We start from the raw sequence: 12,320 nt of genomic DNA on the forward strand, positions 1-12,320 counted from the left end.
CCCACCCACTTCTGAGGGCTGACTACCTGTTTGCACAATGTGGTGTCTGTCTGCAGATAAGCCTTCACTTTTCCTGGTGTACCTATCTCTAAATTTTGGTTGTGAGTACCTGGAGGGCAAAAACCTTATCCCAAAATCCTCCTGCTCACCACCCACCCCCACCCCATCCTATATGCCTAGTTCCTGGCTGAGTCCAAAGCTCAGTGTCCAATTTGATTGACAGGCGAGAGGCTGTGCAGGACCAGATACAATAAGCCACACTCCAGACTAGCAGGAATTTTCCTCAGGGGCAACACGTCCTCTAAAAACCTTCACTGACAAGAAACCATGAAACTTGAAGTGAGAAGAGAAACAGGATGAGGAGGGGGTAACTGTGGCAAAATAGACCACACTTCAAGTGTTGAGGTTCAAGTTCCAGCTCTGCCTCTCTGTGACCTCCGCAAGGGGCCTAACCTCACTCTGGTTTTCACATTTTCCCATTTCTAACCGGGTAACAAGATGATCCTCTCAGAGGAAAGCTGCAAGGCTTACATAAAGCCAGATGTGGAGCCATGTTTAGAATGTACTCACTCACTTAATAAATACTCATGAAACATCTGTAATGTGCCAAGCACTGAGGGTGACACAGAAAGGAACAAAGGACTGTGCTGGCTAAACAGTCTGCGAAGACCAGAAAACTGTCATCAACAACACACCAAGAGTAAAGAGGGAGGTGTGGGCATGCACAGGGCACAAGGAGAGGGCCTCTCACCTGCCTGTGGTCAGGAAGCCTGGAAGGACATCCTCGCCGACTGCACAGCCATGCTCTGTTTGCAAGGATAAAGGGAGCAGCAAGCCTAGTCGGAGTGGCGGGGGAAAGTACAACACAGGAAAGTGTGAAATCAGTAGTTCTGAGAAGGAGGCCTTCTGGCTTGGGATGGCTGGAGGGCAGAATGCCTGTGGGCGACCAGCCTGGAGAAGAAGGTCTGACTCAGGAGGGCCTGCATGCAGAGCAGAGAGTTAGTCCTCATCCTCCGGTCCACGGGAGGCCACAGAAGGATTTAAAGCTAGAATGAGAAGGACAGATAGCAGTGAGGCAGGCTGAGATGCAGGAAGGCCAGCGAGATCCAGCAAGGAGGATGTGGCTTGTGTGGGGGCTGTTGTCGCCATGTGCTAGCCAACCATGTGCATGTGAAAGAGGCTGACTTACAGCAATCTGCTCCTGAAAGCCCAGAGAGGCCCAGGGACAACTTCCACTTTATTCTGGATGTTTTCACTTTTGGGGCATCCTGTTCTGAGTCAAGATTCCTCCTTCTGAACATGGGACTTTCCAGAAGGACCACAGCTCCTCCTGTGCATCCACTCGGCCTGGGAGGTTCTGGATTTTGGTTGTCGAGGGAGTTTGCCTGCCTCTCCAGAGAAGGATGGTCATGAGGCCCCTGTGGAGTCTGCTTCTCTGGGAAGGTAAGTGGGGCAGGCAGATAGCCTGTCCTCGGAGAGCTGAAGGCCCCTCCCCAGCTGCCTACACCAGACGTCTGGGCAGGGCTGCCTCAATCCGGGTGACAACCCAGAAGCTGAGGGTGGGTAGGAAAGACTAGAACAAGCTCTTGGGCAACATTTTAAGCTAGGCAGATACAAAGAGATGCAAGGTCCTGGGAGGGAGGAGATGGCAGCTTGAGTGGTATTCTTATTTGTAAGACATGAGCAGTTTTGTGGGCCAGGGCAGTAAAAACAGAGCCAGCGGGTGATACTGCCGGTTTGGAGAGAAAGTCGGCTGTGAGAATGGTGAGGACCCGGCAGTGTTAGCATGCAGAAATTCTACGGAGTTTGAGGAGAGAAGCAGAGGGCAGGCCAGAGCAGGGTTCCCCACAATCAGCAGAGTGTGTTTTCAGCAGCCTGCGGGGGAGCTGAGGTCCCTCCCTACAGGCCTTTATAAGGGGAGGCAAGTACTAAGTAGGGACGAGAGAGGCTAAATACAGCCCACGTGGACTTGGGGGTGGCCGATGGTGGTGTGATGTTGGGATAGCTGATACATGGAGTCTTCTCCCCACTGGGCAATCCCTCTATCCATCTGATGCCTGAGTTCCCTTCCTTGGTCAACAAGCAGCCAACATGACATGGGTCAGCACTGCCGGGCCATGGATGAGGGTTTATGGGGTGCAGCAAAGATGTAGATGCCATTGTTTACATCAGAGGCTCATAGGGACTTTGGGTTGCTTTGTCTCATCTCCTTGCCTCGGTTCCTGGCCCTGAGAGCTCCAAAGCCTGCAGATTTCTTCAACATTTCTAAATATGTGCAGGAAATCACACCTTAACCTCAAAAAAGGCCTTGGTCTGTTTGGTGAGGCAAAAATAATTTGCCTTTTTTATTTTATTTTATTTTATTTTATTTTATTTTATTTTATTTTATTTTATTTTATTTTATTATTTTTGAGACGGAGTCTTGCTCTGTCACCCAGGCTGGAATGCAATGGCACATCTCAGCTCACTGTAACCTCTGCCTCCTGGGTTCAAGCAATTCTCCTGTCTCAGCCTCCCGAGTAGCTGGGATTACAGGTCCCTGCCACTAAACCCGGCTAATATTTGTATTTTTAGTAGAAACAGGGTTTCATCATGTTGACCAGGCTGGTCTCAAACTCTTGACCTCAAGTGATCAGCCCTCCTCAGCCTCCCAAAGTGCTGGAATTGCAGATGTGAGCCACCACACCCAGCCCAAAAATAATTTTTCAAATGGCCCTTAATGATAAAAGATCTGTGTGACTGACCTGGTACAGACCCCTTATTTTTCAGTGGTACTGAAGCCTGGGATGGGGGTGATGTGTGGAAGGGCACACAGCTGATCTGTGGCAGCACCAGGAGGAGCAGGTAGAAGCTAGGTCTTGGTTGACATCCAGTGCAACTCTCTTTGTGTGTTACATTCCTACTCTGCATTAACACTGAAGTCATCTCCAGTGTGAGAGGAGGTTTTTGGGCCTGGAGGACAGTGAGGCAGAGGAGGGACTGGAATTATCATGGCCGACTGAGCAACCATCCAGAACGTGTCTCATTGACCAAAACTTCATCACCTCTTATTCTTCCCTACACGCTGTGCCAGTGACAGCCATAGGGTCAGTCCTCAGCAGGGTAGGTCGTTTATTCAATACCATTTACTAGGCTTCTCCCACAGTCTGTTCCTAAACAGTGGTGGGCACTGGAAGCAAACGATGAGGAGAAAGAGCTCACAGTCTAGTGGGAGATGCTGACTCATAAACAGGCAATAATAATAGAGAGATAAGGGTAGTCAGCATGGTGACCCCAGGCCACTGTGAGAACACAAGAGAAAATATGTAACCTCTCTTGGTTACATTACCTATGAGGGATAGGGGAGGTCGGAGGAGGCAGTGATGCTACAACAGTGGGCAGAAATTAGCAAAGGAGTCAGGGGGGCACTTCAAGGGGAACTGTCTCCCATACACCTCTGACTCAAATATAGTCCCCCAAAACAGCATCTTGCTTTCTCGCCCCCTGTCTGTTTCTCCTCCTGTTCTGGATCACAGAGAATAACATCCAGTGGATCCCAAGGAACTGGGAGCCATCCTCGACTCCTTTTTCTTCTTCCCTCCCCAGAGCTAATCTATTACCAAATCGTACTGACTACACCATCTTCATGTTTCTCAATTCCTCCCACTTCTTCCCATCCTGGTTGCTCTCTTTCTCAATTCAAGTTGCCATCACTTCTCCGTTGGACTAATGTGAACAGCCTCGGTCCTGCCGACCTCCAGTGCATTCTCCACATCTCTGCTGGAGTGATCTTTCTAACCATCCATCTAATCCTGTTAAGCTCCTGGTTAAAACCTACCTAAGACCCCCCACTGCTCTACAGATGAAGCCCAAACTCCAGTATTGCTTTCAGGGCCCTGCATGATCTGACTCCCACTGACTCTGCGGTGTAATTTCCTACTCCTCACACAGAGCACTACTCTCAGTTCCCCTGGGCACCAACTCTCCCCCTCCAGGCCTTTGTCAGTACTGTGCCCTCTGCCAGTGACACTTCCCTATCCTGCTTCAGGCCGCCCTCGGCTTGGCCTGGCTGATTCCCATTCCTTTTCAAGGCTCAGCTTAACAATTTGTTTTCTGAGCCCATCAAGGCTGGGTGAGGTCCCCTGTCACCCTACCTGTGTTCTCCCAGGGCATCTCATTTTTCCCTTCATGGTATTTAACAGAATTCATTTTTATTGATTTCTTGAATGTCTGGCTTCCTCTGTAAGCTCCATGAATGCAGAGACTGGGGTTATCTTCCATATATTTTATCCCCGGTACCTGGCACAGTGCACCCTCAACTTGAGTGGAGGGAGTGTCAGTGGAGGGGACCCAATTCACCCCATAGCAGCTCAGATGCATGCAAAAGAAGGATGAGGAGTGTGGGGCAGGCAGAGTGACCAGGGGCTCTGTTCTTTCAGCCCTACTTCCCATTGCAGTTACTGGTGCCCAAGTGCTGAGCAAAGTCGGGGGCTCAGTGCTGCTGGTGGCAGGATGTCCCCCTGGCTTCCAAGTCCGTGAGGCTATCTGGCGATCTCTCTGGCCTTCGGAAGAGCTCCTGGCCACGTTTTTCCGAGGCTCCCTGGAGACTCTGTACCACTCCCGCTTCCTGGGCCGAGCCCAGCTACACAGCAACCTCAGCCTGGAGCTCGGGCCACTGGAGTCTGGAGACAGCGGCAACTTCTCCGTGTTGATGGTGGACACAAGGGGCCACCCCTGGACCCAGACCCTTCAGCTCAAGGTGTACGGTGAGTGTGTCTGACACTGGCTGCCTGGCTCTCTTCTCCCACAAAGCACCAGACGAGCATCCTGAGTCATAGCAGCCAGGCAGAGCTGGGTTCCAGAAAGCTCTGGTCTCTGACCCTGTTGCTGACTCAGGGAACAGCTGCTTCCTGGCAGTCACGTCTAAGAAAATTCCTCCTGGCTGCAGCAGTCAGGCTTTGCCATTTCACAGTGCTTGCCTGAACTCTAGCTCAGTCTTTTCTTGGCTCAGTGGCCTTGGACAAAATGCTTAACCTCCCTGGCCTTCACCTTTCTCCTTTGTAAATGGGCATTGTAATATTACCATGTAGAGAACCCACAGGATGAAATGCAGTGGCATTTGCAGTGGCATCCAGGACAGAGCCTGGCCTGTGCTTCCTCAGTTCTGAAGGATCATCATAGACTATAAGATGTGCCACTAGTCTATGTGCCACGATAAAGGGAAAAAAAGATGTACCATACTAAACTATGACATAATGGGTTTATTTAAAAATCAAATTATAATGAAACTATAATTAAAAGTATAGAATTTACACATTTCTTAAAAGGGCTTCTTAGAGATATTTTAACTATATATGGTTCATGGGTTCTCTCAGTCATTCATCATTGCAAAACAAACCATCCCAAAACTTACTGACTGAAAACAACAACGATGTTTACTTCTCATAATTCCGTGGGTTGGCAGGCCCAGCTGGGTGCAACTTCTGCTTCACATGGGTCTGCAGAGCCATTCGCGCAGCTACATTCAGCACCTCAGTTGGCTGCATGGACTGGGGGCTGTGTGGGCTTTGTTTCCCAACAACTCCACCTCCACCTCCACCGCAGCCACCTCCACCACCTTCATCATTTGTCTTCTGGTCAAGAAACAGTGGCTTTCAGCTCTCATTTATCTACCTAATGGGTTAGAAAAGAGGCATGGGTGACCCTAAATCACTGTTTCAATAAAACCTTAGAAATTTACATAGAGTGGAAGAGAGGGGGAGTCTAGATTTAAGAATGGAAAGCAGAGGTAGCAGCTGGGAAGAGGGTAGCCATGAGGGAGATAAAGGTTGTAAGCATATTGGGGAGATGTCTTGAATCCCCCCGAGACAGCTAACTGGCTGTCCTTGGGCGAGCCACACAGGTGCCGATGCAATTGCAAGGTGCCTTTCTGGATGCACGCAGCCCTGAGCTTTGTCTTAGCAAGCAGAGTGCTGGCTGGATTTCAGCACCCCCCACCCCCTGCCACCTGTTACCCTGTGACCTCCTTAGCCCAATGTCCTTGTGCAGTGAATAACCTACCCCACCATACAGGCAGCCCTGAAGCCCCTCCTCTGATCTGAGTCTCAGCTGCTGCACATGTGAAATGAGGACATTGAATGTGATAATACATGCAGCACCCACACTACTAAGCTCTAAAATGCCTTGTTCTCAGCAGCTGAATTACAGATTTTAAGGAAATTGCTGTTTTATTGCTTCCAAATACATAGCATGATTAGAACTAATTGCACGAAGCTGCCAAGCAGCAGTCCTTAGGAGTTCTGCTTTGACAATAGATAAGAATGATTTGAATTAGCAGATCAGTTACTAGAAATGTCAATGGGTGTTTCTACTGTGCTTGATCGTGTTTGGAAGCAGCTTGTCCTCTTAAGTGATGTAAATATCCCCCCTGTAATCTTTGTTTATACTATTAGTATGCCCAGCAAATCATTTCTCTTTCATATCACAAATCCCACCAGACTGAACTGGCATTAACGAGGTTTTTCTCTGCTTGACTTTGGAATGCTGTCAGAGACTGATCCCTCCCATTGTCACCAGAATGCTCTCCCACTGGCCTCATTTCCACTGAGACTCAGGATTTACTCATCAACCTGTATAGAAAGGGGAATCCGTAGCCCAGGACACCAGGATATCAGTTTGTTCAGTGACCAGGTATCGAGCACCCACTATTTGCCAGCACTGGAGAGCTAAGGTTACTGAGCTAACAAGACAGAGCCCCCACCTCTGGGCCCCTCCTTCACAGCATTTTGCACCCTCATAGTTACTTAATTATTCATAATCATTTGTCAGTATTTGTCTTTCTCACCAAACTGTAAGCTCCAGAAGGCTAGGAATGTGTTTGTTTTCTTGCCTGACTTAATAAATGCTTGTCATCTCTTGTTGACTGACATATTGTGAGAGAAATACTACAAAAAGAGATAGAGTGCTTGGAGAGCTCAGAGCCATGCCTGGGAAGGCTTCACAGTCAAGGCATTAAGCAATGTGTTCAAGCTGGGCTTTGAAGGATGGGTAGAAGTTTTCCAGGAGGACAAGAAGGGAAAGGCAACTGTGTGCACAGATGAACTGTGTGAAAGCATGAAAGATATTCAAGAGCATGACATGTTTGGGAAAACTGCAAATTAATTAGGATGAGCAGGCAGAAGCAGCAGGAGGTACAGCTGGAGAGATGGGCATGAATCATTTCCTGAAAGGTTTTGAATATCAAGCTAAGGAATTCAGCTTTTGTCCTGTGGGCAGTGGAAAGCCAGACAAGATTTTGGAACGAGAGGCCTAGTCAGAGGTGGCATCTAACCCTAGGTAGATCCCAGAGCCGGAGATGTGGGCCCTGCCCAGCATCCCTGAGACCCATACCGACTGTACTTTTCTTTCCCAGATGCAGTGCCCAGGCCCGTGGTACAAGTGTTCATTGCTGTAGGAGGGGATGCTCAGCCCTCCAAGACCTGCCAGGTTTTCTTGTCCTGTTGGGCTCCCAACATCAGCGAAATAACCTATAGCTGGCGACGAGAGACAACCATGGACTTTGGTATGGAACCGAACAGCCTCTTCACAGATGGACAGGTGCTGAGCGTTTCCCTGGGACCAGGAGACAGAGATGTGGCCTATTCCTGCATTGTCTCCAACCCTGTCAGCTGGGACTTGGCCACAGTCACGCCCTGGGACAGCTGTCATTATAAGGCAGGTATGCTAAGGGCCAGCAGTCAATGGTTGAGGGCTTATGAAGCATCAAGTCCACCTCTAACCCCACCCCTCCATGTTCAGCACCAGGGAAGGCCTCCTACAAAGATGTGCTGCTGGTGGTGGTGCCTGTCTCGCTGCTCCTGATGCTGGTTACTCTCTTCTCTGCCTGGCACTGCGGCCCCTGCTCAGGTAGGAGTCCTGCAGATGCAGGAGGTAGGTGGAGGAGGTGGAGCTCCTGGGGAGGAGAGGGTCTTGGACCTCCTCCTATTTAGGCTTCTTCTGCCCCTTCTTACCTCTCCCACCTCATCTCTTGGCCTTCTCTAGCTCGTATCTTGGTTTACAACCAGACTCAACTACTTGAAGTTTCTTATGTGGTTCTCCAAATGAACTGTTCTCTCACATCCATCTGCAGACTTTGTACATTGTATTCCCTCTGCCTGGAACACGCTTTCCATGATTTCCCACCCAGCCTCCCCCCTTCATGTGGCTATCTCATACTCAGTCTTCAAGGTGTGCTTGCTCCAGAAAGCCTTCCCTGATAGCCCCAACACTCAGGCTGATTAACATCCTTTCTTCAATCTCCATTGCTTACCCCAATCAGAGAACTACTTACATTTACTTCCCCACTGAATTCTGAGCCCTTAAAAGGAGGATGCTGGGTCACCACTGGGCATGTCAGTGGTTCCCAGAACACAACTGTTCCTGAAACATAGCTGGTATTGACAAACATTGCTGAGTGGGAGTCTAGATGACTCCCAACGCCTTCTTGCCTGAGATTTCTACAAAATGGCTCCCTAAGATAAGCTACTCCCTGGCCAGTGGCTGATAGGGCCGCCTTCTTGAGAAGAGGAAGGCAGGGGAAACTCCGAGATCAGACCAGGTTCTAAGCTCTACATCCAGCTCAGTCCCTTCCTCTGCCGCAAGATGCCCTGCCCCTGAAAGAACTACCCGACTGACCAGGGCTCCGTGATCATTTCCATGCCAGGCTGTCAGAGCTGGCTTGTCCCAAGGTGGAGAAAGGGAGTCAGCAAGGAGGAGGCACTGAGCCCTCATTATGGTGGGTGTGTCCCAGAAGGCAGGGTCTGGGTCCAGCCTCTAAGCATGGGGACAGGCAGTGCTGATTCCTGTTCATTCTCTCCAGCAGAGAGGAGGGCAAGAGGGATCAGCTGAGGCTGCACTCCACCTGAAGGCCCCATCTGCTGTGGGAGGGTATGGCCCTGGCCCCTGCCCCAAGGGTCCCCAGGATTTGTGATAAGAAAGTGGAAGCCAGGAAAAGAGCAGGGAAAAAAATAGCTTTATTGAGATATAATTCACATAGCATACAATTCACCTATTTAAAATATACAATTCAATGCCTTTTAGTGTATTCACAGAGTTGTGCATCCATCTCCACAACCAATTTTAAAACATTTCCATTACTTCCCCCAAAACCCCATAACCCCTTAGCCATGACCTCCCAATTCCCCCATTCCTCCCACAGCACTAGTCTACTTTCTGCCTCTATGCTTTTGTCTTTCCTGGACATTTCATATAAATAGAACTATACACTATGTGGCCCTTTGGCAGACTTTTTTCACTTAGTGTCATGTCCTCAAGGCTCATAAAATAGCATCTTTGGCCATTGAGAAGGGACCCAACAACTTGGGATAGTAGGAAGCTCCACGCAGGGAGTCCAGAAGCTGGTTCTGGCTCTGCCTCATGGCTTCTGTCCAGTGATTTAACTGGGTCCACCACAGCCTTAACTTTCCATACCTTCTACAATTAAATGTATGGCATAGTTGCAGGCCAAGGTTAGACACTAGGAAGAATTTCCTATTCTTGAACAGCCTCCCTTTCCAGGGTGTTGGAAGACCAGGAGAAATGTTCTTTTCCCTAAGGTGACCTTGGGCTAACACACTGAGGATTCAGAGGCCTGCGGGCAGGCCAAGGATGCCAGGACTCCAAACACTGGAGGGGTAACTTTCTTTCTGATGTCCTTATCAGGGAAAAAGAAAAAGGATGTCCGTGCTGACAGAGTGGGTCCAGAGACAGAGAACCCCCTTGTGCAGGATCTGCCATAAAGGACAATATGAACTGATGCCTGGACTATCAGTAACCCCACTGCACAGGCACACGATGCTGTGGGACATAACTGGTGCCTGAAATCACCATGGTCCTCATACCTCCCATGGGAATCCTGTCCTGCCTCGAAGGAGCAGCCCGGGCAGCCATCACACCACGAGGACAGGAAGCACCAGCACGTTTCACACCTCCCCCTTCTCTCTCCCATCTTCTCATATCCTGGCTCTTCTCTGGGCAAGAGGAGCCAAGCTGAACATTCCCTCCAGGACACTGGAAGTTCTCCAGGATCCAGATCCACGGGGATATTAATAGTCCAAGGTATTCCCTCCACCACCACTACTCATAAAGTATTAACCAACTGGCACCAAAGAATTGCCTCCAGCCTGAGACCTAGGCTCTAAAAGATATTACATATTTGAACTAATAGAGGAACTCTGAGTCACCCATGCCAGCATCAGCTTCAGCCCCAGACCCTGCAGTCTGAGATCTGATGCTTCCTGAGGGCCAAGGCATTGCTATAAGAAAAGGTCTAGAAACAGGTGAAAGTGAGAGGTGGGGGACAGGGGTTTCTCTTTCTGGCCTAAGGACTTTCAGGTAATCAGAGTTCATGGCCCCTCAAAGGTAAATTGCAGTTGTAGACACCGAGGATGGTTGACAACCCATGGTTGAGATGGGCACCGTTTTGCAGGAAACACCATATTAATAGACATCCTCACCATCTCCATCCGCTCTCACGCCTCCTGCAGGATCTGGGAGTGAGGGTGGAGAGTCTTTCCTCATGCTCCAGCACAGTGACCAGGAAAAGAAATACTGAATTTGCCCCAGCCAACAGGACGTTCTTGCACAACTTCAAGAAAAGCAGCTCAGCTCAGGATGAGTCTTCCTGCCTGAAACTGAGAGAGTGAAGAGCCATAAAACGCTATGCAGAAGGAACATTATGGAGAGAAAGGATACTGAGGCACTCTAGAATCTGCCACATTCATTTTTCAAATGCAAATGCAGAAGACCTACCTTAGTTCAAGGGGAGGGGACAAAGACCCCACCACCCAACAGGAGGACTGTAGAGGTCACTGACTGCATCGAACTTTTTTATTGTGGCCATCTTAGGAAAATACATTCTGCCCTTGAGTGATTCTGTCTAGAAAAGCTCTGGAGTATTGATCACTACTGGAAAAACACTTAAGGAGCTAAACTTACCTTCAGGGATTACTAGCTGATAAGGGTCACAGTTTCTCTCACCCAGGTGTAACTGGATTTTTTCTGGGGCCTCACTCCAGTCTTGATAACAGTGAGGAAGGAGGTATTAAAGAAACAGAGGTGGGTTTGAAGTACTATTTTCCCTGGGTGGCTTCAATCTCCCCACCTAGGATGTCAGCCCTGTCCAAGGACCTTCCCTCTTCTCCCCAGTTCCTGGGCAATCACTTCACCTTGGACAAAGGATCAGCACAGCTGGCCTCCAGATCCACATCACCACTCCTCCACTCGATTGTTCCCAGATCCTCCCTGCCTGGCCTGCTCAGAGGTTCCCTGTTGGTAACCTGGCTTTATCAAATTCTCATCCCTTTCCCACACCCACTTCTCTCCTATCACCTTCCCCCAAGATTACCTGAACAGGGTCCATGGCCACTCAACCTGTCAGCTTGCACCGTCCCCACCTGTCACCTACAGTCAGACCACATGCCTGGTCACTGAATCATGCAAAACTGGCCTCAGTCCCTAAAAATGATGTGGAAAGGAAAGCCCAGGATCTGACAATGAGCCCTGGTGGATTTGTGGGGAAAAAATACACAGCACTCCCCACCTTTCTTCTGTTCATCTCCAGGGCCCCACCTCAGATCAAAGCAGCTCTGGATGAGATGGGACCTGCAGCTGTCCCTCCACAAGGTGACTCTTAGCAACCTCATTTTGACAGTGGTTTGTAGTGTGGTGCACCAGGGCCTTGTTGAACAGATCCACACTGCTCTAATAAAGTTCCCATCCTCAATGACTCGCTTGTCAACTAGTGGACTAATTAACCCTCCACCAAAACAACACAAAGTGCTTCCATGAGACCAATTTTGTGCTAATAAGAGTTGAGACTGATGCTTTATAAGTCACACCACAACAAATATTGATTGAGGGCACAGCATGTGCTGGGTACATTTCTTGGCACTTGGGAATCAGTAGTGAAGCAAAACCCTTGCCTTTGAGAGTTTATGGTCTGGATAATATAAATAAACAAGTAAGCATATGTCAGATGTTGTTAGTTTCTGTTAAAGATAAGGCAGAGTAAAGGACTAGAGAACAATGTGTTGGGGAGACAGGGTCTGTCTTAGATAAAGCAATCAGATGACACCCTCAACGGGGTGACATTTGAACAGAGGCCCAGTGAAGTGGAGGAGTGAGCGTGCAGTGGCAGAGTGTTCCAGACAAAGAGACCAGAAAATGCAAAGGCCCTAAAGTGGCAGCATGGTTGGTGTTTGCAAAGAAGAGCGTGGAGGCCAGAGGGGCTGGATCCAAACAAGGGATAGAGAGGGGAAGGGCAAGAGTCCAGAGAGATGGCCTGGGGCCGCATCATATGGGAC

The 12,320-nt window shown here is 49.3% G+C and overlaps 1 protein-coding gene across 2 annotated transcripts; it reads left to right on the plus strand.

Annotated features, from left to right (window-relative positions):
- Positions 1-1,377: 1,377 nt before the first annotated feature.
- On the plus strand, positions 1,378-11,986 carry SLAMF8 (SLAM family member 8). 2 transcript variants are annotated; one of them, XM_063624973.1, is made up of 5 exons: positions 1,378-1,443; positions 4,419-4,745; positions 7,391-7,696; positions 7,777-7,884; positions 9,679-11,986. In XM_063624973.1, the coding sequence occupies exons 1-5, from the start codon at positions 1,404-1,406 to the stop codon at positions 9,753-9,755; spliced, it is 858 nt and encodes a 285-aa protein (XP_063481043.1). In that variant the 5' UTR covers positions 1,378-1,403; the 3' UTR covers positions 9,756-11,986. The 2 variants fall into 2 exon arrangements, with proteins under 2 accessions (XP_063481043.1, XP_063481044.1); XM_063624974.1 differs by lacking the exon at positions 4,419-4,745.
- The last annotated feature ends 334 nt before the right edge of the window (positions 11,987-12,320 follow it).

This window comes from Symphalangus syndactylus, chromosome 12 (genome assembly GCF_028878055.3).
Source record: "Symphalangus syndactylus isolate Jambi chromosome 12, NHGRI_mSymSyn1-v2.1_pri, whole genome shotgun sequence".
In the NCBI taxonomy this organism is placed as follows: domain Eukaryota; kingdom Metazoa; phylum Chordata; class Mammalia; order Primates; family Hylobatidae; genus Symphalangus; species Symphalangus syndactylus.